This window comes from Talaromyces stipitatus, genomic scaffold (assembly GCF_000003125.1).
Source record: "Talaromyces stipitatus ATCC 10500 scf_1105507295523 genomic scaffold, whole genome shotgun sequence".
NCBI classification, from domain to species: domain Eukaryota; kingdom Fungi; phylum Ascomycota; class Eurotiomycetes; order Eurotiales; family Trichocomaceae; genus Talaromyces; species Talaromyces stipitatus.
In genome coordinates, this window is record NW_002990113.1 from 2,959,715 (window position 1) to 2,981,311 (window position 21,597).

Genomic DNA, 21,597 nt, shown 5'->3' on the forward strand with positions numbered 1-21,597 from the left:
TCTATCTATTCAAGTCTTTGTAGAGGTATGTATTCCATTTAATCTAATCATATTTTCAATTGTCATATCTGCTTCAATTATTCTTTTTCAGGTCTTCGGACCAAAAATCCTTTTTCCACTAGATGATTCTTAACATCATCTACGGTGAACTCTCCCCGATGAAACTGCAATGCATGTCAGAGTCTGTTTTGCGATTCAAGAAGAGGTGTGCGCTGATAACTCACCATTCCAGCTCCTAGTGCCGCATCTGTTGTGGTATTTGCAAAAACTTCCTCAAAATGGGCTGGCTTTCCGGCTCCGCTAGAAGCAATAACTGGGATCTTGATAGCATCCTTAACGTCTTGAATTAATTCCAGGTCAAAACCACTATTGCTTCCGTCCTTGTCGATGCAGTTCAAAAGGATCTCGCCAGCGCCCATGGCTTCAACTGCTTGCACGAGTTGTCGAACATCGAGGTCGCGCATCTCTCTGCCTCCTTTGATCGTGCACTGATACCAACACGTGTCCTGTCCATTGGCATCTGGGAACCTCGTTTTGATTGTGTGATGATTTGTTGCTCCCGGCCCACTTACGTAGACACGTTTGGGGTCGACGCTAACAACAACTGCCTGATTTCCGTATGCCTTAGAAATCTGCTCTATTGCAGTCTTTCCTGATAATTTCTTCCCGTTCTGATAATATTCTTCCGCGGCAATTACGGCATCAGATCCTATACTTACTTTATCAGCACCGGACTGGAAATACATCTTTGCAACGTCCAAGGCCGATATTTGAGTTCCATCAGTGTCTGTCATCTCTCGGATGCCTCCTCCAATTGTCAGAGGCACAAACACAGTCTCCGATGTACGCCGTAAAATCTCCAGCATCGGCAAGTCTTGAAGAGGGCAGTTGCGAAAGGATGTTATGTTAAGAAATGTGACCTCGTCTGCTCCTTGCTCGTAGTACTTCCTGGCCATATCAACTGGTTTTCCCAAATTCCTCACTTGGCCACCAGAAGAAACACCGCTCTTTTCCCGGACGTCGTATTGGTCTCCCTTCGTGACGACCAGGTCGCCTTGGTCATTTGTGCGTACATCGAGACAAGCTATAACCCTCCGAGTCAATCCATCTCTCCGTGCACTAGAAGGTAAAGATGGCTCCTGTTTCTGTGAAAGCTCCCCATCCAAAAATGCACGGATAGTGCGCAATCCAGCTTGTCCACTCTTTTCCGGGTGGAACTGTGTCGCAAAGACATTGCCACGTGCTATGGCGCCGATAAATTTTTCCTCTCCATAGTGAGCGGTGGCTACTGACCAGCCCTGCTTCTCTAGAACACCGGGTTCATATGGCGCAGCATAAGAATGAACGTAATAGTATTTGCTCTCTTCACGCAGTCCGTAAATGTTGGAGGCTTCTGAGCCCTCACTGTTGCTGGTTTTCGCGGAGTTCCATCCAATATGTGGTACACTCTTGCTTGTGTCGTCAAATTTGCGTAGGCGCGAGGGGATTACGCCCAGGCCGGGGATCTGAGGATCTTCTTCTGAGCCTTCAAACAATGCTTGGAGACCAACACAGATACCCATAAAACGCTTTCCAGAGTCAATGTGCTCTTTAATGGGTTCTAAAAAGCCACCTGACGAAAGTTGGGAAAGACAATGTCCAAAATGTCCCACTCCAGGTAAGATCAAAATCTGTGATGATTGTAAGTATCGTCTATTTAAAGACCACGTCTTATAAGATCAATACTCACTTCTGCATTGCGAACTTCTTCTGGGAACTTAATCCATTCAACGTCGTAGCCGACTTTGTTGATTGCGTTCACCAAGGACCTGACATTCCCCGCAACATAGTCCAACAGATGCACAGAAGGCATGGCTGACGAACACTTTTGTTCAATTCGACTGTTGAGATGGTGAACTTCAGACAATTTGATTTTGCCTGGTCAGCACAAGCGTATATTTTATAGCACGTAGCTCTCAGAATTGGTGAGTCATACAGAATTTACCCTCCCGTTATACAGACTTTTTGATGAGAGCGGATGCCGAAATCGGAAAGTCGTTGATCAGCCAATCGACCTGTGAACAAGCACACGCAGACTGAGTATGATAGTACGGCGACTGGTCTTCGTTGGTATGCAAAACCTCAAAATTCTGCAATGATTTGAAAGACATACCGAAAATCTTACTTTGGTACTTCCGTGAATATTTTATGAAGACCCACCACAGTCTCCGGAAGATTGCCGCCTATCACAGGGAGGGGCAACGCCAGGAATTTATATTCAAGACTGTTTCTTATGTTTATCGTATGTCTACGCTTTAAGCAGGAAGTCTTCATGAAAGATGTGATTTGTTTTTCATTCTTTTGAAGAGATTTGTCTATGCCTCTCATCTCCTCGAAATGGCAACAAGCTACAATGGCGCAACAGGACAAACCACTAGCTCGTCGCATATTTTACAGTATTGGCAGTGTCTTAGAGTGCTCAGGGTGTTGGAGATATGTTAGTCCGTTTGGAGGCTGCTAATGGTCAGTTCGATCTCACAGCACACACTCTCTGGAATCTCACCGGAGAAAATTGGCGAAGCTTGACACCAGCAGCGCTGAGAATTGCCGCGCTCTACGTAAACCCGTGAGCATATAGAGCACTGTCGAGGATTCCGAGAATGCCTACCTCTTTATCCATATTGTAACTCTTCGAGTACACGACTTCGGAAATCCCGACTTGCGCTATTTTGACAGTGCATGTCAGACAAGGACACCTATCTGGACAGTTAGTCTCAGGCCGGCAACCAGCTAGATACTCAGAGATCGCACGTATCGCAATATAATATCGCGCCTTCCCTTATCCTCTCCCTTCCGGCCTCTAGAAGAGCGTTCTCTTCGGCGTGGATACACAGGCATGTCGACAGGCCGGCGCCGCCGCCCTCGCCGCGATTACACCGGGGACCTATAATGTAAGGATCTGGCGATGATCTGAGAAGAATGAAGAAAAAGACCACCTACATCCTCCCTCGTTGCAGTTCGTTATATTGCGTGGAGTCCCGTTGTATCCGGTGCTGATAACGCGCTTGTCTCGGACAATGACACATCCCACTCGTCGCTTCATGCAATTACTTCTCTGCGCGGCAAGAGAAGCCAGTTGCATGAAGTACTGATCCCACGTCGGCCGTAGGCGCTCGTTGTTCGACAGATCCAGATTCTTCAGAGCTGCGTGTAACTCTTCTAATGATGACGAAGCATTGAATAGACGAACCTGTGCTCTATCTGTAAGATACGCTCGACCGATCTCCCTATCGTATAGATGCCGGTCATTCCACATAACAAATTCTTCGAGATCCGGTGGATTTATTTTTTGGCGCGAACACCTGTTGAACCTGTGAGACGGACACAGCTATTTGTTGCCGACAATAATTCACAACCCACCTATCTCGAAAGCGTTGGCATCTCAAGCTGACAGGAGCATCTACGCTCACAAGCAAGAAGAATGGCCTTTGTAAAAGTCTGTCTAGGGTTGTGTGATCCCAGATATCCGTCGTCACCCATCGACCTGTCCATCGTTTTGTAACAAATTCGAGTAGTGAATCGACGGTATCGAAAACGAATTCGTCTTTGCGACTCGGCAAGCTCTCCCTTTCGGAGTCTTCTAGGCGTACTGGATCCCTCGGTTCGTTCGATATGTGTAAGGGGTTTTTATTTGCTAATTGGAGGAGCTCAAACCCTTGTTCGCGGATAAGATACTCGGCGATGGCATGCTTCCCTGCGCATATGCCTGGATGGAGTCAGCATCCACGCGGGGGGATTGCATACAGCTTGATAGCCTTGAGATATCCTTGTACTTACCACCGCATATGCCGATCAGCATATTCGCCCTGGGTGATCTGAAGAATGGCAATGCAGAGCTATGTGTTGAAATTGTTAGGAGACAAAATAAATAGGGCAGCGGCGTAGTAGGATAACTAAGTTTACCCCACCATAAAATAAACATCTGCCTCAGGCCTCATCATATCGACAACAACCATCGTGATATCTGCTGAGCGACTTCTCAACTGACGAAACCGCCCCTAAAATCCTATAAGCTGTGCATGTGGCCGAAGAAAGTCATCTATCACTGATCTCGAGTCATTCATTCACGTGGGAGGTCATCCGCTGGGTTGGACTCGTGACTTCCTCTACTGCCAGTGTCTGCCTTCTTCATCAAGCAGCTTCATCGCATCTATTTATTCCGGTTCATTCTTGATCTGATACTGCTATACTAATGACTCTTGGTGTCATAACATATAACTACAGACATCATACACAGACGTCACTGCCGGATAGTACTAAAATCCTCAAAGGGTCGATTTGTCATAAAGCACCGTGAGGATATCCTAGCTGGATACGCTCTTCAGTTTAGTACTGACTATAAAGTCAAAGCCTTGTGCTGAGTTTCGTTATATACTACAAGATGCAATACACCCCATTTGTTTCAGACATCGAGCTTCCCTTCTACACATCCCTTGCATCCCAGAAGATCAATCATGACAAGCTAGATGACTCTGCGAGAAGAGTACAAGGGCTCTATGAGGTCCGCCCATCAGACGCCCCTGCTGCGTCATGTCGCATGCAGATCTTGGGGAACGCACTCAACAGTGACCAGTAAGTCACTCATCCGGATGTTGATAGAAATATTGATGGCTAATGCACGACTGTTTTACCTGAAATAGCGTCCCACCAGGCTACTACAGAGCTGAGGGAATAATCAAGAACTTCAACACGGTAGAAGAATACAGAAATGCAGACAAGATTGGGATACTTCAACAAGCTGGAAGAGCCGTAAGAGTTCTATGCAGATGGCTATGATCCTCCTGACAACATCGCTGACACTTGGTTATAGATTTGGGATGCCATAGGTGGCTCGATACTGTCGAATCCGTCAATCTTGTCGTCATTTCTCATCCTTTCATTCGCGGATCTGAAGAAATACAAGTTTCAGTACTGGTTCGCATTTCCTGCAATCACTTCTCAGCCACACTGGGTTCCTGCAAATGGGAGCAGCTCAAGTGATAATGCTAGTGCCCCATCGATCCCTGGCTCCAGAAGACTATCTGATGCCGAGTGCTCAGTCTTGGTTGATAGAGTAGAAGCCTGGAAGACCCAGAATGATGTACGGCAACATGGGTTTTTCCTGGCTCGAAAGGAGCACACAAATGCAACTTCCGGCGGCGTGGCTGCTCCGGAATGGAGAGTATCTTCATTAGCAGGTTATGAGACTGGCTTCTTTGATGGATCAGAACCAGAAGATCAGTACTTTGCTTTCGCTGATCCGTCAAACTATCCTAACGCTCCCGGTTGGATGCTGCGCAACCTTCTGGCACTTTTACACCGCCGTTGGGGTATTCAGAAAGCCCAAATTTTACTCTATCGAGATATTCCATCTAAGCGGGAACTTGGACGGAGTCTGGCCGTTATGCTGCAGTTGGATACCACTCAGGAGTCCAAAGCTGCCAACGACTTAGCATTTGGTGAAATGCCTAAGATTACCGGATGGGAAAGAAATAGCTCTGGGAAACTCGCTGGCCGAATTTCAGACTTAACAGCATACATGGACCCTCGCAGGTAAATAAAGTCTAAGCCAAGTCAATCCCTCGTATCTATTTCCTTTGTTCGTGTGAGACGCTGACATGGTTCCGTTTCCAAAAGATTGGCCGACCAAGCAGTGGACCTGAATTTGAAGTTGATAAAATGGCGAATTAGTCCTGGCCTTGATCTTGATAAAGTTAAAGCAACAAGCTGTCTTTTACTTGGCGCTGGAACCCTAGGTAGTTATGTTGCACGCAATTTGATGGTAAGTGGCTCATCTGTGCATCGTGAGTAGAATAAGTTGCATCCTAGAGAAGCTAAGAATATCTACAGGGCTGGGGTGTACGAAAGATTACTTTTGTGGACAACGGTTCGGTTTCATTTTCTAACCCAGTTAGACAACCATTATTTGATTTCAATGACTGTCTAGGCGGGGGAGCAAAGAAAGCCACACGGGCTGCAGCGGCCTTGAAAGAGATATATCCAGGGGTAGTGTCAGAAGGCCATGTGTTTTCTGTCTTAATGCCTGGTCACCCTGTTACCGATGTTGCTCAGGCTGCCAATGAATTTGAGCTCCTTCGTAAGTTGATCGAGGAACACGATGCAATCTTCCTCCTCATGGATAGCCGGGAATCTCGTTGGTTGCCAACTGTCATCGGCAAGTCATTAGGAAAGATCGTCATGAATGCCGCCTTGGGCTTTGACACTTTTGTCGCGATGAGACATGGAGTGAAACTTCAGTCAGCTAGGGAAGCGGAGCTTGGGTGTTACTTCTGCAATGATGTGGTTGCACCAATGGATGTAAGTTCTTTCATCTCCCTCTTCTGAATCACCGTGGCTGATAACGCCCCAAGTCCATGAAAGACCAAACGCTCGATCAGCAATGCACAGTCACTAGACCGGGTGTCTCCGCAATTGCATCCGCCCTCTTAGTAGAGCTATTTGTTTCCATTTTGCAGCATCCTGACGGAGCTGCTGCTCCTGCTCCAATCACCCAAAATGCTGAGCGAGGAGATCATCCTCTCGGCCTCGTCCCACACCAAATTAGAGGATTTCTCTCTACATTCTCCAATATCCCAGTCACGGGAAGAAGCTATGACTGCTGTAGCGCATGTTCGGATAGAATCGTGGATGCATACAGGAAAGATGGTTGGGATTTTGTGCAGAAAGCAATCAACGACAAAGACTATGTTGAGGAATTGAGTGGCCTGAAAGAGGTAGAATTCGACCCAGTTACTGGTTATTTTGTACCGATACTGACTCCGCCGCAGGTACAACGTAAAGCCGAGGAGAATGTCGCTGGTATCGAGTGGGAGGATGACTCTGAGGGACTCATTGAAGAGTAGATAAGCACCCGAGTCTAGGGAACTTTTCCTGAACAACAGTATGAAAAAGTGCCCCAAATCATTCAATATCGAGGACATCTGATCTTGAGGCATGTGGCTTTCTAGTCATAGCAACAAAAAAGGCTTCCCGTGACTCCTATTATTGATTGTCAGCATCAGGAGAAGACGAAGATCATCTCTTGCAATGATCGAGAGACAAGGTTTATCATACACTACGGGACGATTCCGGCTTCAATCTATGTACCTTCTCGAACAACGCCTTGAGTTGTTTTTCGAAGACTTTGTCTTCCGGTCCTTGGTAGAATTTGCATACGAAATGACCACCAGGCTTCAGGACATTGAAGCTAAACTGCAACGCTGCTCGGCACAGATCCTGAAATGATCATATTTAGTCTCATATAGCCACATCTCAAGTATTGAATAATCCAAGACACTTACCATACTTCCGGCGTGATCCCGAAAACTTATTCCACTGGTGTTCATCATCCTGCGATACGGGTTACTAAGGCTCCTATTTGAGAATCCTTTAACTTGAGCCCAGGGTGCAGACATGTCGCTTAGAACAACATCGACAGTTCGTTCTTTTTGTAATCCATTTTCTTCTTTGCCCTTTTCACTAGCTGTAACCGCGCTCTCACTTAAAGCTTCTAAAACTGTACTATCATCGTCTGCTGCAATACGGCCGGGTTCTTCTGGTGACAGAGTGGGTAATCGTGGTCGGCCGCGATTGGGATCTCGTACGAATTCCAGAACATATTCTTGGATGTCTGGGGAAAGGAAATTGCCTTGGATAGTCGATACGCCTTTCGGAGGCTGGGCAGGTATGATATCGACGCCTAGGACTCGACCATTAGGTTTCGTCCGAGTAACTGCAACCTATAATTCGTAGTTAGAATTAGTAGGAGCTTCTGAAAGGAGCAATGACTACATATTTTTATCAATACTTACCTGGGACCATGAGCCCGGTGCATATCCCTGTATAGATACTTGTCAAAACCAAGAAGACGATAGCTAATGACCATTAGCAGCAACTAAAGGAAACTAACGAGATCAACAACCGTTTGCCCCCTCCGGAATATCCGATATTGTTCATCGATCTATTGGGATGACTACATCAGCAAGCTTTACCACTTGGGGGGAAGGGTAATCCAGCAGCAAAGTTTCACCTGTAATAATTTGAAAGCTGCTCTACTCTTGAGACCTCTGACCACAGCTTCTCTCGTGAATATATCGCTGCGTTGTCGTGATTGCCATCGTTTGGACGAGGAGAATCGTTTAAAATTTAACGATAGAAAAAGCGGATTGGACCTGCATCGCTGACACGATAGAACTGCCTGCCATATTGACAGGATGGATGGTCGTTTGGAATTCATGTGATTGACGACTGAAAAAGAGTATAAAAGTATTATGTGAAAAGATAATTCTATGTTTTCTAATGGAAAAGGATGGTCTTGGAGAAAGTTGGAGCGGGTTGAGCTTAGCTGCGGAGATGCTCTAAGCTCCCCGAGCTCCATTGCGGTTTGTTGCAGCCAACTTCTATCATACAATATGTATACCTACCACGGAGAGGTGAAAAAACACGCTGGAAGTATTTAATTTCAATATATTCAGCTAAAAGGGCATGAATTAAACTATATTAACCCTCTTGTCACGCTTCAGCGGAGAGAACGTTGATGCCTCCCCGAACGCCAGGCGAGTAACTCCTAGAGCTTGTGGGTGTTTAGCGCTGGGCTTCAAACTGGGAATTGGCCTCTCCACCCGCTTCGGTCTCTCGGATTGCTCGTCCTCATCGTCGAACAAAGTCATATCGCGCTGCCCGCCAAGGACCTTCCGTTTCCTATGGACTTGCCTGCTTTCTAGAGAGGGTCCTATATTTGATGCACCCACAAGCATTGACGGCACCTGATCGTTTCGTCGCGAGAGAATGGAATCTTCTGCAATTGATTTATCACGACTGTTTGCTTTGGTACGCCTCTGGGCCTCACCATCACCATCATTGTCATCCTCGTTATCATGACTGTAGGGCTGGCTCTCTTCAAAACGTGCCGTCTTCTTGCCTTTCGGAGACGCTTTGGGCCGCTTTTTGGCTTTGCGCAGTTCCGCTTGTGGTGTTAAGTCATCATCCGAGCTACTTGAGAAGTCTTCGGCATCTCGGTTCCGCTTAAGATATGGTGTGATGGAAAAACCTGATTTTTTTCCTAGCGCTGCAGAGGGTCTTTGGGTTTTTGTAGCGATCTTGACCGCCCCCGGTGTTGCAATTGTCATAGGTGGATTGAATGCACCACCAGAATGACCGAGTGAAGCGCTCCTGTCACTAGCGACACTTTGACGAGGCCGGTCAATTTGCTGAGGCTCGAGGGGTAACAGAGAATCATTCTGCTGTTCTTGATATTCCTTCAGCTTTTCCTTTGTTGATCGCAACTGCTTCCTAAGCTTCTCAAGGCGTTCTTCCAATGATTTCTTTTGTTGCTCCCATGCAGTTGTCCGCTCGTTAATCTCCTGTTCCAGGCGGCTTCTTTCGTCAGTTTCCTTCTGCAGTTCAGCTTGCAATCTTTTTAGTTGTTGCTGTGCTTCCGAATTTTGCTTCTTGTCTTCTATGCTTCTATTTCGCTCGAACGCGCGTCTTTCTTCCTTTAATTGAATCTCCAGGGAATTGAGCTGTCTTTCCAAAGCAGACTTCTCGGCGATTAGATTTTGATGAGACTTGTTCTGGTGTTGGAGGCGCTCGAATTCCTGTTTCATTTGCGCAATTTCTTTCGTAAGGTTCAGTTTATCGGCAGACATTTTCTCGTAATCGGAGACCTTGCGTTTCATTGAGGTGAGATCGCTCTAGATAACGGGTTAGTGGTACTTCTTCCAGGTAAAGATTCTGAGGATATTTGATATACCTTCAAATCCTGTATCGCACGAGTATCGGCGAGTGTGGACAGTTGCAGATTCGCCAAATCCTCTTGTGCGCGTAGCAATTGCTGCTTCAGTGCTGTTTCGACTTGAAGTAGCTGATCGATATCATATTCTGACTGTTCGCATTTCATCCGTAACAACTCATGATCGGCCTCGAAAATGATATAATCCACGCGAGAAATACGGGTCTCCTCATAGGCTATAAGAGAGTCCAGTTGAGCAAGGCTTCTCTCGTATGCGATCTCGAGCTGGGCAGTTTTGAGGGACAGTTCATACTAATATTATTGTCAGTCTGGTGTACCCTGACCAAATGCAAGAATTAGATGGACCTACTTCCCGTGCGAGACAAACATCCTCTTGACAAGAAGCGATCATCTTTCCAACGTGTTGAATTGGGTCAATTTAGCTGGATGTTAGACGACCTTGGTAAAGACGCGTTGGAGTAGGAGGCTAGGAGCTAAACACACAGAGCAGGCCTTGCCCGTCTTGGCTTAGCAGGGTCCTTCCCCACACGACAAGCTGGTCGTACTGGACACCTCACCATCTCTCCCTCATCAACCTCTCAATTGTTGCATGTTGACTTTCGCATTGAAGTCATAACATCCTCAAGATGAGGTTGCTTTCCTATTTCACTGCACTACTGTGCACGTCAGGAATTGCTCTTTCTGCAGCAGCTACCAAAAGCAAAAAGCTAGAGCGCTTTCAGTCCCTGTCTCGATCGACCCCAATCGATTTGGACGATTCGATATACAATGAGCTCACATCCGCGCCGCGAGACTACCATGTCGCCGTCATGCTCACAGCTGTAGATGCGCGCTTTGGCTGTGCCCTCTGCCGGGAGTTCCAACCTGAATGGGATCTCATTGCAAACAGCTGGAACAAGGGCCAATCTGGTGATATCAACTTGATCTTCGGCACTTTAGATTTCAGTAAAGGAAAAGACACCTTTAGACAGGTTTGTCAATAAACCATTTCCCAACTTTTGTTGGCACTTTACTTATTCATCATCTACAGTTAATGTTGCAAACCGCCCCGATAGTACTGTTATTTCCCCCGACTGTGGGACCTGGCGCAACGGCCGATGGAGCTCCTCAAAGATTTGATTTATTTGGGTAAATTGTCCAGTTACGAGGGTGTTTTCAAAGCCTCTGCTGACGATATTCACCACAGTCCAACTACCGCTGACCAGGTGTACGTCTGGATCACCCGGCACCTCCCCGACGGCCCGAAACCCCAGTTGGTGCGTCCTATAAATTACATGCGATTGGTGTCCGCGGTCACCCTACTACTTGGCGCAATTACACTCTTCACAGTAACCTCGCCATATTTGATTCCTATCATCCAAAACAGGAATGTATGGGCAGCGATCAGTTTGATTGCCATCCTTTTGTTCACAAGCGGTCATATGTTCAACCACATTCGCAAAGTTCCATATGTTGCGGGAGATGGACGGGGTGGAATCTCCTATTTTGCTGGCGGATTCTCGAATCAATTTGGCATGGAGACCCAGATTGTAGCAGCAATCTGTAAGTACTTTGTTTACTGATGCCATGACGACTCAGGTCACATTTCTGACGATTTTTTCAGACGGTATACTTTCTTTCGCGGTTATTGCGCTAGCCTTGAGAGTTCCGCGCATGGCTGATGTCAAGACACAGCAATTAGCTGTTATCATCTGGGGTGTTGTCCTTCTTGGGGTATACAGCTTCCTGCTCAGTGTTTTCAGGGTCAAGAACGGTGGCTATCCTTTCTATCTGCCCCCGTTCTGAGATATATATATCTTGGATCTTCTATGGAATCGTGTGGGAATGGCACCTGGAACACTTACATACTAGCCATTTGTACTTGTACAACGTTTGGAACGATTTCGTTCTTATTGGAGAAAAAGTATGTTTGCATGTTTCGAATGAGCTTCACGTATAAATAGGCTTCGCAACATGAATAAGAGCACAGCGATTGACTGGTTTTGAAGCTGCTTGCTGCGTATGTCTTTTGATAGGACTCAGCGAGGTCAAACTCTAGCTTTCTTGACATCGCCCCCAACTTGGGGACTATATCGTTCCACGTAAAGTCTCAATACTAGAAATATAGCCTATCTGTTCCGGTAGGATCCTCCCGTGTAAGGATTACGAGGGAAATGTGGTAAAATTATAAGCCTAGCAGGAGGGCGCGGTAGTTAGCTACTAGTTGTGGAGTAGGGGTCACCGTGGCCTCAGGCTCAACTATTCCTTCAACCTTTGAAACAAGACCTCGCTCTTTCAAACTATACACATATTGCAATCAGGAAAAAGCTGAACTATAAAAATAGAAAATACTGCGTTCAGAATGGAATAATTCAGCATTCCTGAACGAGACTAAACTTGTTACTGACAACAACCACCATCACAATGGACGAAAGTAGCCAGCAACCGCCAAAGGCTTTACATGCATCCCTAGCCTATGGCACGAGCTTTCTCATATTGATACAAGTGGTATCACGGTTTCTCACATTTGCTTCGAATCAGCTGGTGCTACGACACTTGTCTCCAGAAGTTTTTGGTGTTGCCACTCAGTTGGAACTCTATTACATCACGGTGCTATACTTTTCCAGAGAGAGTGTGCGAGCTGCGATTCAACGACAACCTGTCTCAAGTGCTTCTGCAGGTTCTAATGAGCAGAAAACGGACGAACTAGCGGCAACTGGAAAAGCCGACTTCAAAAATGGCCAAAATGATGCTACATCATCGCAAACAGTCATCAATATGGCATACATTGCAATAGCCCTTGGTCTACCACTGTCCGGGCTTTTCGCCTTCTGGTATCAGTCATGGACAACCCAAGAAGTTCTCTCAACCCCTTATTTCCAGGAAAGCCTACGTGTTGTCGGCTTATCCTGTATGATAGAGCTGGCTACAGAACCCTTCTTTGCAGTAGTTCAGCAGCGAATGCTATACAAGGAAAGAGCAGTTGTTGAGACAACCGCAGCTTTTGCAAGGAGCATAGCCACTTATGCTATTGCTATCTGGGCTGCAAGAGGCGGTTGGGATGCGGGAGTCTTGCCTTTCGCGATGGGGTACATCGCATACGCAGCTGCTCTGATCTGTGGATACTACTGGAAAATGCTGGCAACATCCCCGAAGCGTAACTATTCGTTTTGGCTTATACCAATTCATTCAAGGTAAGATATCCGAACGCTACGGAATCTTCGAAGCGTATGGCGATGCTAACCTAGGATATAGAAATCCGGGACAGTATATTGCAGACAGATTTTCACGTATTTTGCTCTGGCTAGGTGCCAATTTATATCTTCAATTGATTGTCAAACACTTCCTTACGCAAGGGGATTCCATGATCCTTGCTACTTTCTCGACCCTACGGGATCAAGGCATATATTCATTCGCTGCAAATTACGGCGGTCTTGTTGCGCGCATGGTCTTCCAACCCATCGAAGAGAGCAGTCGAAATCTATGGTCCAAGCAGCTAAACACTGTAAACAGAGACAAACAAGAACATATATCGCAGATCGAAGCTGCAAAATCACACTTGATTGATATGTTACGGGCATACGCAATCCTAGCTGTACTGGCCTTGAGCATCGCCCCAGACGTGGTTCCCATTGGCCTCAAACTTCTCATGGGCTCAAGCTGGAAGTCGGAGAAAGTGCAAGAACTGCTATCAGCTTACTGCTGTTACATCCCTTTTCTAGCATTTAATGGTATAACGGAGGCCTTCGTATCTGCGGCTATCAGTCCTGCGGATATGCGGAAGCAAACAGCTTGGATGACTGTTTTCACGTTGTGCTTTGGGGTGGCCTCCTTTTTGCTTCTTACGGTTGCAAAGCTCGGCGCAATTGGTTTGGTCTGGGCAAACATTATTAACATGTCAGTCAGGACAATCTGGAGTCTTGTCTATATTCGAGGCTATCTGCAGCAACATGATTCCCAACTCAAAATCTCCGATTTCAGCGCAAATCCGCAGACATTAAGCGTACTAGTTCTCGCGACTAGTCGCAAATTGATTGACTACCAGCCCTTCGGTGACGGCTTCTACGGCGTATTGGCTACGCTTGGATTTGCCACTGTATATGGATTGTTGATGTGAGTCTGCATGTTTGGGAATGTGAAGCTCTAATGGACTGGAATGCTAACTCCGGAGACTAGTCTATTTCTAGAACGAGACTACATATTGGACCAGTATAAGAAACATATCCGGGGTAGATGAGAACTTTTGTACATATGGAAAAGTAGGAATCTAAAAAGAAAAAGCAAAAAGATGTCATCATAAGCCGTCTAATCGTCAAATGTGATCTTGGTCGCGGATTTGGTCTCGTCCACATTCTTGAAGAAGGCACCGTAAGCATCGTGCTGCTTCTTCTTGACAGTGGTACCGAACTTGAAGAGGGAATCAGGAACATCTTGTTTTGCTGCCTTCAAAACATTGATTAACCTAAAAAGCATATGGTGAGTCGATACTCAAGCTGTAAAGGTTTGTAGAGATAAATGTTCACTCACGCTCCTGAATGCGCCTTGTCGGTTTCTGTGAAAAGGGTAATAGCATGGCCATCGGCTCCAGCTCGTCCAGTTCTGCAACACGATTAGTTCCCTGTGTCCATCATATAATGGTTCATGCGTAAGATCAACTGACCGTCCTATACGGTGCACATAATCCTCAATCGTCAACGGAAATGTAACGTTGACCACGGTCTTCACTGCTGGAATATCAAGGCCTCTGGCAGCCACGTCCGTAGCGACTAGAATTGTAACATCGCCTGATTTGAAAGCCGCAAGACTCTTGAATCGGTCGCTCTGACTGAGGTCGCCGTGAATACCGGCAACAGCGTATCCTCTCGACTGGATAAGTCTTTCAATGCGCATAGCTTCTTTTTTATATAAGCAAAAGACTAAGATCTTGCCTTGGGGAGACTCTCTCGTAAGCTTTCCGAGAATCTGAGTAAGTCTGTTTTCTTTATCCCTCGGATCGAGTACCTCGACAACCTGTTTGATACGGGTGTTTGCGCGAGGATCTTCAGACGGTTTACCGCCCACGGTGACCATGACCGGATCCTGCGTGAAGCTGTTGGCAAGATTCCTGACAGCGACGGGCCACGTAGCTGTAAACATAGCAGTCTGCCTTCTGGAAACAGGCATTGGAGAGACGATGTCTTTGATATCCTGTTCAAAACCCTTGTCCAACATCCTGTCCGCTTCATCAAGGACGAGATACTTCACTTTGGACAGGTTAATTGCGCCCTCCGATTCAAGGTCCTTCAATCGACCGGGTGTGGCAACAACGATGGCAGTATTTTTCAATGCCTCCCTCTGCTCATCTTTTCTGACTCCTCCAAAGATGCAAGTAACTTTGACAGAGACCCGGAGAGCATACCCCTCCAGTTGTTCATAAATCTGCATCGCAAGTTCTCGGGTAGGGGTCAGGATCACAGCCCTTGGATGTGAAGGCTTGAGTTTCTTCTCGGAATCCACCATGTTCTTCAGGCATGGTAGACCAAAGGCCAAAGTCTTCCCACTGCCCGTCTCTGCGATACCTATCACATCTCTTCCGGCAAATAGTAATGGCCATGTGGCGGACTGGACAGACGTGGGTGCCGAAAAGTTCTTGAGTGGTTCGTACAGAATATTATCACGTTCGGGAAGTTGGTCGAACGAGAGAATTGGGCGTGGAGGGTTTTCGTTGCTCAATGGATCCGAGATCTCTATCGTGTTTGTCTTCATGAACTCGTCTACTTCAGATTGCGACGCAATTGGCGTATCCGATTCAGACGAACTCTTGTTGTTTTTATCTTTCTTTTTCTTCTTGTCCTTGTCCTCGGCATGCTTCTCAACTTTGCCGGACTTGGTTTTCAGCTTCTTCCTGGACTTCTCAGTTTCTTCTGTAACTCCTCTTTTCGCCATTTTGAAAATAATCAAGGAACCAAGCTGCTCCGATTTTCGATGACTTGGTATGCTGAAGTTCAGGCAGTCCTCTCCGGATAACTTTTCAGAAAAATTAATTAGCTTCGGTTACTGCCAGCTCTGACCGCCATCTTCCCACCTTATCGATAAGCACTGATAAAGGCTCTTACTATTGATGTCTGAGCAACACTCATCTCTGTGTTAACAAATAAACAAACAAGAAACGAAAAAATCAACATTTGAGCCTTCCCAGTATGCTTGTGGTATGAATAGAGTCATTGGGTTGGTTTATTCCACGATTGAAACATGATGGAGAAACGGAATATAAGCCTAGTCACTAGCCTGACACAACACCATCCCTAGTCCCCCATTGAGTCCGCTCACGAATATCATCCAGCATCAATTGAGGTAGTGTGGATGCGGTAGGATGATTGTGATATACTTTCACACAAAATCTCCGACCAAGGCAATTGAATATTCTGGTTTACATGACTGGCAGGGGGCAGATAAATTTCCTGGAACTGTTAGTATCACAGTAGAACCTGGCTATAACGAAACTATCTTAGTGGTGTGTAAGAATTACCTCTATCTATCCATAGTCGCGCTTCTTTCCGATCGAAGTCATACTTCCAAACTTCGAGATGACCCTGTCGGCGTACTGTTATTCCGGGTTTTAGCGGGCTAACATTGATGAGTATGTAAATACCGATGTTTCCTTCTGATCCTTCCAATAGAAGTTTCCCATCTCTAATAAGGTCTGCGTAAGTTTCGGGATACCCTATTCCTACCACGATGTTTGGATAACCTCGGTTGGACGGTAGATATAGTGCGGTATCGGGTTCTATGATACTAGAATTCATTTTATTCTAGTACACTTCATTGACATTTCCGTAATAAGAGAATCTTGTAACTTACCATCCAGAATAAGACCCTGAGAATCTACGAAGTCTTACTCCCTATCGACGACTAAAGAAGATCAGCCCTCTTGGAAGCGGTAGGTTGTATACCCACTCATCGAACCATGAGCAGCTGCAGCGTGGATATATGGCTGTGCCTAGTAATGAACTTGGGCTGTTCTTTCTCGGCGTCCAAAGTAGGACTTCTTTGATGGTGGAATATTAGACTGTAGAAAAGAAAATCATTTTGAGACTTACCTCGGGGCTTTGCTTTCCCCTGTGGAACTATTAAGGAGCTGAAGTAGTCGAGAAAATCCCTTTTCTGAGCAGCTGAATCGGTGCACTGTTCCTTATTTCAACAGCGGGTTTATATCTTTGATTGCATCAATACCAACGACACTGTAATCCTGGCTGGAAGTCTCAGAATGGTAATCCTGGATGGGGCTGGAAATGGAATCCATTTTGAATGGAATGAGAGATGGAAGTGAGGGAAGGAGGAAGGGTAGAGAGAAAGTTGAGAGTAGAATATCCTTCAGGCAGCACCCGTGATTTAACGTGAACAATACAGTAAGGGAGCCCTCTTCATGTGTTACTAATATTAATCTCACCTTTGATTACTTTGATATGATTATGAAGAGCTCCTTATTTATCAATAGTATAAAATAGATTAATACATTGAAATGTTTTTCACCCCTAAATCAAAACTTACTTCTAGATATAATGATATTAGTCGTCTAGGGAGTTCTGGTGAAGTTTATTATCCCTGGGCGGTGCATGTTTTCGATATTGGCAATTAAATTGTCTTCCAAACACAATGTGGAACAAGATTATGATTTATGATATCGTAATCATGGCACTGTACAAATGATCTTGCCCTTGGTTTGATTGCTCTCCAACAATTTATGTGCTTCAACGATTTGATCAAAAGGTAATACTTTGGTGATGAAGACTTTGAAAGTGTGGTCCTTGAACTTTGACAAAGCATTCTCGACCAGGAGATTCCGAAGTCTCTCCTGATATCCTTCCTCGCGACTTCGCAGAGTGCTGCCTTCGATTCGTAAACGTTTGTAAAGAATGGGTCCGATATTGACGCCTGCAGGTAGTTCACCGCCACTCATGAAACCAAGCTCGACTATACGGCCATCACGCGCGGCAGCGGCCAAGTTTGAAGCAAAGTAATTCGCTCCGATGAAGTCCACAATAAGATCAACGCCTTTACCATCGGTGGCTTCCAAGACGCCTTTGGCCCAGTCCTGGGTGTTATAATTGAACCCAGCGGTGGCACCAAGCTCTTTGACGCAGAAATCGATCTTTTCCTGAGAGCCTGCTGTCACGAATATCTTCGTGGCGCCGAGCGCTTTGGAAAGCTGAATTCCAGAAATGGATACCGACGAAGCACCGGCATGCCAAAGAACAGATTGGCCGGATTTAAATTCCCCAATCAAGTTCAATGCTTGTGTAGCCGTTATCCACGTCTGAATGTCACACGTTAGTTTGATAAGCGTCGTAACAGAAAAGAGATAGTAAGCCCTGCCTCTGGTATTCCCGCAGCTTCCTCCCACGAGATCTCAGATGGCTTGTGAACAAGCATCCGTGTAGAAACGGATATATACTCTGCGTAGGCACCTAGGAGATAACTCATCGTCAAAAGCAGATCTCTACGAGGTTGTGGAAATGCTGAGAATCATCACCTCCATATGCGAGGCCAAAAACCTCATCGCCGACATTAAAATCACACACTGAATCTGCAAGCTCCTCAATAACGCCAGAAAACTCCACGCCCATTGTGCTAGGAGCTTGGGGTGGGACTGGATATACGCCATTTCTCTGTAGCAAATCCATACGATTCAGTCCAAATGCTTTGATTTTCACCAGAGCTTGATTGGCGGTTGGGACCGGGCGGCTGATTGTGTCCATGAACATAGCCTCTGCCGGCCCTTTACCACCCTTGATGCCTAGGTGAGGACATGGTGAGATATCAGCCTTCTTCCGAGGGGAGACAGCAAAACAAACCTATTGCCTTCATTGATGCCATGTTGCATAGATTCCTCTCGGTGACTCGTTGAACAGTACAGCTGACTGTATCTTATCCACGTAAGACCTCGGTTTGGGACGATGTTTAGAGAACGGGCTCTCGGGCGTGGACTGGATTGAAGGATTGAAGGAGAAATACGTAATCAATCAACTGGGTAACATATGTTAACTAGTTAGTTAACGTTAGTTATGTTATTAATAATAAAGCATCAGTTCCCCACCCAGCCAGCAATGGTCCCACATCTCGAGTACGGAGTACCAGTGTATGATTTATAATCAGTATCAACATGTTAGGATCGAGTCGTCGTCGTACTTTTACTCGTTTTCTTATGGATTGGGTTATATCTTCTACCGGGAAGCCACCCGTTTGTAGCGGGTACATAAATGGAGTCATTTCATCAGGCCCAAGTCATTTTCAACTACCTCATAACCCGGTATTACATTGCTCGACAAACATGAGGATGATAGGACAAGCATCTCAGCAGCCGTCTCGTGCCGAACAAAAGAACATACATGTGACGTAGACACGAAATACAAAGCAAGAATAAAACACCCTCAGGCAAGACTATACGACTGGATGAAATTCGCCAATCGCGCAGCTTCGTCAGAATAATTGACTGGCTTCGCAGAGGAGATCTGATAACGAATTCTATAATAGTCATTGGTCAGAAGGTCGGTCTCGTGGCAAAGAACACAAAACAGGCGAATAAAAGTTCCACATACCTCTGCTGTTCGCCGTAGTGATCCATTTTCGCCTTGCAACGGAAGTTCCACGTCTGGCAGTTGGCCTCCTGGAATAGCTCGCTGGTTTCGTACTTGTTTTCAGCCTCCATATTCACCAGTTCATCTGCAGTTGTACCCATGATAAGTCTTCCAACCTCGTCGAAACAGTTCAACCACAATTGCCCAGTATGATCGCTAACGTTGATAAGCATGATGTAGCGATATTCGGGCTTGGGATAAGTCTTGTCGCATCGTTCACAGCGCCATTGTCCAGGGTCTAGTTCGCTAACTTTCTTGTTACACCCCTGTGAAGGGCATGCTGGATAGCTCACATTGTCCTGCTTGATGTAAATGATTGTTGCTTTCAGGGAGAAGAAGTCGGCAGCTTCTGACATTCCCAATTGCTCTTCCCGGATTTGAGCAATCGTCTTGTATTGGTCAAGCTTTCCACCGCCAGGAGTTGTTCCATCCGACATCGAAGCGTGTGATGTAAAGGTGTCAGACCTTCCCTGTGCATCATACCAACCCTTGAGTCTGTGTGCCTCTTCAATGTCTGGGTCTACGGTCATGGTGCCAGAACTGAGCAAACTCAGGCTTCTGCCACCAAAATCAGACACCTTCACTCCTTTGAACGCCACTACCGATTCAGGTAAAGTATCGAAATTCGTGGCTAGATTGCCCCAAACTGTAAGTCGAACAGAGAATCCGGTGTTGTCGACAAGAGTCAAGTCCCGTTTGTCGTAGGGCTTGTTCGTCGTTTTGGAAGTAATTTGGGAAGTCGGTCCAACTTCTTTCAGAACACCAATAACATCAATTGTTGTATCCTTTTCCACGGACTGAAGATCGCCAATGGTCGTGAAGTTAAATCGAACTTGGGGAACACTGTCCTGGTCCTCGGCCTGTGAGAGTTTGTGTCAGTTCATTTGTTGGTTCAAAAAGAAAATTCGATTTTGAAGTTACCTTTTCGACAATGGTGTCTCTTTCAAACGTGAGCTCGTAGTCATTGTTTAGATTAGAGAATTGCTTCTTGGCAATCTGAACTCGACATGGACTTGAGATGTAGTAAACTGAACCCTCTTGGAAAAGATCATAGAGCGAGTCACACTGGTCGTTGAAGCCGGTCGCCCTGATTTCGCCACTGTCGTCCAAAAGATTAACGCTAAAGAGCTTGCCTTCTGAGTTACTGCGATGCCATGTCTTAATAGCCGACTTGCTCGTGCAACGTGCTTTAATAGTCCACTTATGAGAATATGGGGATATAGCTTCAATGGGATAAATGGTTGCGTGGCCAGAAGACGATGCCTGTCGCACATTGCGAGAGTCATATGAAGTTGGTGCCTTCGCGCCGTATGTCCCGTTTCCAGACACCATTGTTGGCGTTGCTTTCTCCTCATCTTCTGCCTTGGTCTCCAACGGTTTGGGATCTCCGATTTTTTCGTATTCGCCAAGATGTTGAAGGACTTCAAGATCGAGTATGATAAGGATCCTTGATATATCGGTTAGTATCGTCATTACTCTCACGATGAAAGGAACTCAAATTGCGGCCATACTTCTTGCCTTTGATGGCATTTGACTGAAAGGACTTCAGTCGTACAAGGCAGCCCTTCCTCAGGATTCCGTCTTTGACGAGATGGTTCGCTTCTGTAGAAGAATATGTCATCAGCGGCCGTCGGTGTAACCAAACCAGCTTGGAGACTCACGGGTGGCTATCATAGTCTGCACATAATTGGAAATGTCACTGAAAACCGCTCGATATCGCTCTTGGCCATTTGGCTGGGGAGCCAGTGGTTTGATCTGTACACATTGAACAATGGGTTCGCTTTCACCCGTTCTTGAGTCATCGAAGATTGCGCTAATAGCTTATTAGAAACTGTTGCTGCAACAAAGCAACTGAGAATGATAACTTGCCTTAGAGCTCCGACCGAAATCAACGATGCCGGATCAGTGGCCATTATGGTAGTGCTTCACGTTGATGGATATGGGACCAACAGACTGTTTCGGCCCAGACAGTATCACGCCTTTTGAATAGTAGCTTGCGTGGTAGCTGTTTCTTGGTTATTTCACGTATCTTGATGTCCCGAATATCTCAGGGTCAGAGGCGAGTAGATGGAAATGGTAGGAGACACGACGCGTGTTGTGGCGCGTTTCTTCGCGAATAATTAACTGCTTTGATGCCTTGGTGCCTTGACGGGACCCCGCACTAAACAAACACGGAAGGAACTACCTTCCCGTTCCCGCTCTTTGATGTCATCGAGAGCTCCTTCCATCTTT

The 21,597-nt window shown here is 46.1% G+C and overlaps 9 protein-coding genes across 10 annotated transcripts; 3 read left to right on the forward strand and 6 right to left on the reverse strand.

The window, feature by feature from the left end:
- Nucleotides 1-19: 19 nt before the first annotated feature.
- Nucleotides 20-2,110, reverse strand: TSTA_070160 (glutamine amidotransferase:cyclase). Its single transcript, XM_002340948.1, has 3 exons — nucleotides 1,730-2,110; nucleotides 225-1,670; nucleotides 20-164 (listed from the first exon to the last, which is right to left on the reverse strand). Exons 1-3 carry the CDS (start codon nucleotides 1,850-1,852, stop codon nucleotides 78-80), a joined length of 1,656 nt encoding a protein of 551 aa, XP_002340989.1. The 5' UTR covers nucleotides 1,853-2,110; the 3' UTR covers nucleotides 20-77.
- Nucleotides 2,111-2,313: 203 nt separating this feature from the next.
- TSTA_070170 (deoxycytidylate deaminase, putative) lies at nucleotides 2,314-3,995 on the reverse strand (the record flags this gene model as incomplete). Its single annotated transcript, XM_002340949.1, has 8 exons — nucleotides 2,314-2,493; nucleotides 2,543-2,593; nucleotides 2,648-2,735; nucleotides 2,791-2,923; nucleotides 2,980-3,341; nucleotides 3,400-3,745; nucleotides 3,784-3,854; nucleotides 3,943-3,995. The coding sequence occupies 8 exons, from the start codon at nucleotides 3,993-3,995 to the stop codon at nucleotides 2,431-2,433; spliced, it is 1,167 nt and encodes a 388-aa protein (XP_002340990.1). The 3' UTR covers nucleotides 2,314-2,430.
- Nucleotides 3,996-4,290: 295 nt separating this feature from the next.
- Nucleotides 4,291-7,327, forward strand: TSTA_070180 (autophagy ubiquitin-activating enzyme ApgG, putative). 2 transcript variants are annotated; one of them, XM_002340950.1, is made up of 7 exons: nucleotides 4,291-4,611; nucleotides 4,680-4,788; nucleotides 4,850-5,571; nucleotides 5,656-5,800; nucleotides 5,869-6,336; nucleotides 6,390-6,752; nucleotides 6,807-7,327. In XM_002340950.1, the coding sequence occupies exons 1-7, from the start codon at nucleotides 4,421-4,423 to the stop codon at nucleotides 6,879-6,881; spliced, it is 2,073 nt and encodes a 690-aa protein (XP_002340991.1). In that variant the 5' UTR covers nucleotides 4,291-4,420; the 3' UTR covers nucleotides 6,882-7,327. The 2 variants fall into 2 exon arrangements, with proteins under 2 accessions (XP_002340991.1, XP_002340992.1); XM_002340951.1 differs by having other exon boundaries at nucleotides 6,390-7,327.
- On the reverse strand, nucleotides 6,940-10,160 carry TSTA_070190 (ftsj, putative; the record flags this gene model as incomplete). Its single annotated transcript, XM_002340952.1, has 10 exons — nucleotides 6,940-7,017; nucleotides 7,093-7,254; nucleotides 7,320-7,757; nucleotides 7,830-7,856; nucleotides 7,928-7,978; nucleotides 8,048-8,189; nucleotides 8,438-8,463; nucleotides 8,523-9,710; nucleotides 9,770-10,060; nucleotides 10,119-10,160. The coding sequence occupies 10 exons, from the start codon at nucleotides 10,158-10,160 to the stop codon at nucleotides 6,940-6,942; spliced, it is 2,445 nt and encodes an 814-aa protein (XP_002340993.1).
- A 181-nt stretch (nucleotides 10,161-10,341) lies between these two features.
- TSTA_070200 (oligosaccharyl transferase subunit (gamma), putative) lies at nucleotides 10,342-11,755 on the forward strand. The gene is made up of 4 exons (XM_002340953.1): nucleotides 10,342-10,740; nucleotides 10,800-10,897; nucleotides 10,956-11,311; nucleotides 11,373-11,755. Exons 1-4 carry the CDS (start codon nucleotides 10,396-10,398, stop codon nucleotides 11,552-11,554), a joined length of 981 nt encoding a protein of 326 aa, XP_002340994.1. The 5' UTR covers nucleotides 10,342-10,395; the 3' UTR covers nucleotides 11,555-11,755.
- A 417-nt stretch (nucleotides 11,756-12,172) lies between these two features.
- On the forward strand, nucleotides 12,173-14,210 carry TSTA_070210 (nuclear division Rft1 protein, putative; the record flags this gene model as incomplete). Its single annotated transcript, XM_002340954.1, has 3 exons — nucleotides 12,173-12,942; nucleotides 13,004-13,861; nucleotides 13,925-14,210. 3 exons carry the CDS (start codon nucleotides 12,173-12,175, stop codon nucleotides 13,983-13,985), a joined length of 1,689 nt encoding a protein of 562 aa, XP_002340995.1. The 3' UTR covers nucleotides 13,986-14,210.
- On the reverse strand, nucleotides 13,902-15,738 carry TSTA_070220 (ATP-dependent RNA helicase, putative). The gene is made up of 3 exons (XM_002340955.1): nucleotides 14,409-15,738; nucleotides 14,276-14,347; nucleotides 13,902-14,210 (listed from the first exon to the last, which is right to left on the reverse strand). The coding sequence occupies exons 1-3, from the start codon at nucleotides 15,671-15,673 to the stop codon at nucleotides 14,054-14,056; spliced, it is 1,494 nt and encodes a 497-aa protein (XP_002340996.1). The 5' UTR covers nucleotides 15,674-15,738; the 3' UTR covers nucleotides 13,902-14,053.
- A 1,668-nt stretch (nucleotides 15,739-17,406) lies between these two features.
- Nucleotides 17,407-18,614, reverse strand: TSTA_070230 (quinone oxidoreductase, putative). Its single transcript, XM_002340956.1, has 4 exons — nucleotides 18,583-18,614; nucleotides 18,261-18,524; nucleotides 18,104-18,195; nucleotides 17,407-18,044 (listed from the first exon to the last, which is right to left on the reverse strand). The coding sequence occupies exons 1-4, from the start codon at nucleotides 18,602-18,604 to the stop codon at nucleotides 17,418-17,420; spliced, it is 1,005 nt and encodes a 334-aa protein (XP_002340997.1). The 5' UTR covers nucleotides 18,605-18,614; the 3' UTR covers nucleotides 17,407-17,417.
- Nucleotides 18,615-19,065: 451 nt separating this feature from the next.
- Nucleotides 19,066-21,593, reverse strand: TSTA_070240 (replication protein A 70 kDa DNA-binding subunit; the record flags this gene model as incomplete). The annotated part of the gene is made up of 6 exons (XM_002340957.1): nucleotides 19,066-19,252; nucleotides 19,327-20,225; nucleotides 20,287-20,812; nucleotides 20,877-20,967; nucleotides 21,027-21,120; nucleotides 21,537-21,593. 6 exons carry the CDS (start codon nucleotides 21,591-21,593, stop codon nucleotides 19,159-19,161), a joined length of 1,761 nt encoding a protein of 586 aa, XP_002340998.1. The 3' UTR covers nucleotides 19,066-19,158.
- Between the last annotated feature and the right edge of the window lie 4 nt (nucleotides 21,594-21,597).

Excerpts from the sequence above, each read along its gene's own strand:
- TSTA_070160 (XM_002340948.1), bottom strand. The coding sequence starts at position 1,852 with ATGCCTTCTGTGCATCTGTTGGACTATGTTGCGGGGAATGTCAGGTCC. Across the intron at positions 1,671-1,729 it reads AAGAAGTTCGCAATGCAGAA|ATTTTGATCTTACCTGGAGT; the intron begins GTGAGTATTGAT and ends CAATCATCACAG. Across the intron at positions 165-224 it reads CGGCACTAGGAGCTGGAATG|TTTCATCGGGGAGAGTTCAC; the intron begins GTGAGTTATCAG and ends CATGCATTGCAG.
- TSTA_070180 (XM_002340951.1), top strand. The coding sequence starts at position 4,421 with ATGCAATACACCCCATTTGTTTCAGACATCGAGCTTCCCTTCTACACA. Across the intron at positions 5,572-5,655 it reads GCATACATGGACCCTCGCAG|ATTGGCCGACCAAGCAGTGG; the intron begins GTAAATAAAGTC and ends CGTTTCCAAAAG. Across the intron at positions 5,801-5,868 it reads ATGTTGCACGCAATTTGATG|GGCTGGGGTGTACGAAAGAT; the intron begins GTAAGTGGCTCA and ends GAATATCTACAG.
- TSTA_070200 (XM_002340953.1), top strand. The coding sequence starts at position 10,396 with ATGAGGTTGCTTTCCTATTTCACTGCACTACTGTGCACGTCAGGAATT. Across the intron at positions 10,741-10,799 it reads GAAAAGACACCTTTAGACAG|TTAATGTTGCAAACCGCCCC; the intron begins GTTTGTCAATAA and ends CATCATCTACAG. Across the intron at positions 10,898-10,955 it reads CAAAGATTTGATTTATTTGG|TCCAACTACCGCTGACCAGG; the intron begins GTAAATTGTCCA and ends TATTCACCACAG.
- TSTA_070220 (XM_002340955.1), bottom strand. The coding sequence starts at position 15,673 with ATGGCGAAAAGAGGAGTTACAGAAGAAACTGAGAAGTCCAGGAAGAAG. Across the intron at positions 14,348-14,408 it reads TATGTGCACCGTATAGGACG|AACTGGACGAGCTGGAGCCG; the intron begins GTCAGTTGATCT and ends ATCGTGTTGCAG. Across the intron at positions 14,211-14,275 it reads GACAAGGCGCATTCAGGAGC|GTTAATCAATGTTTTGAAGG; the intron begins GTGAGTGAACAT and ends TATGCTTTTTAG.
- TSTA_070230 (XM_002340956.1), bottom strand. The coding sequence starts at position 18,604 with ATGGCATCAATGAAGGCAATAG. Across the intron at positions 18,196-18,260 it reads TTTTGGCCTCGCATATGGAG|GTGCCTACGCAGAGTATATA; the intron begins GTGATGATTCTC and ends GTTATCTCCTAG. Across the intron at positions 18,045-18,103 it reads AAGCTGCGGGAATACCAGAG|ACGTGGATAACGGCTACACA; the intron begins GCAGGGCTTACT and ends TGTGACATTCAG.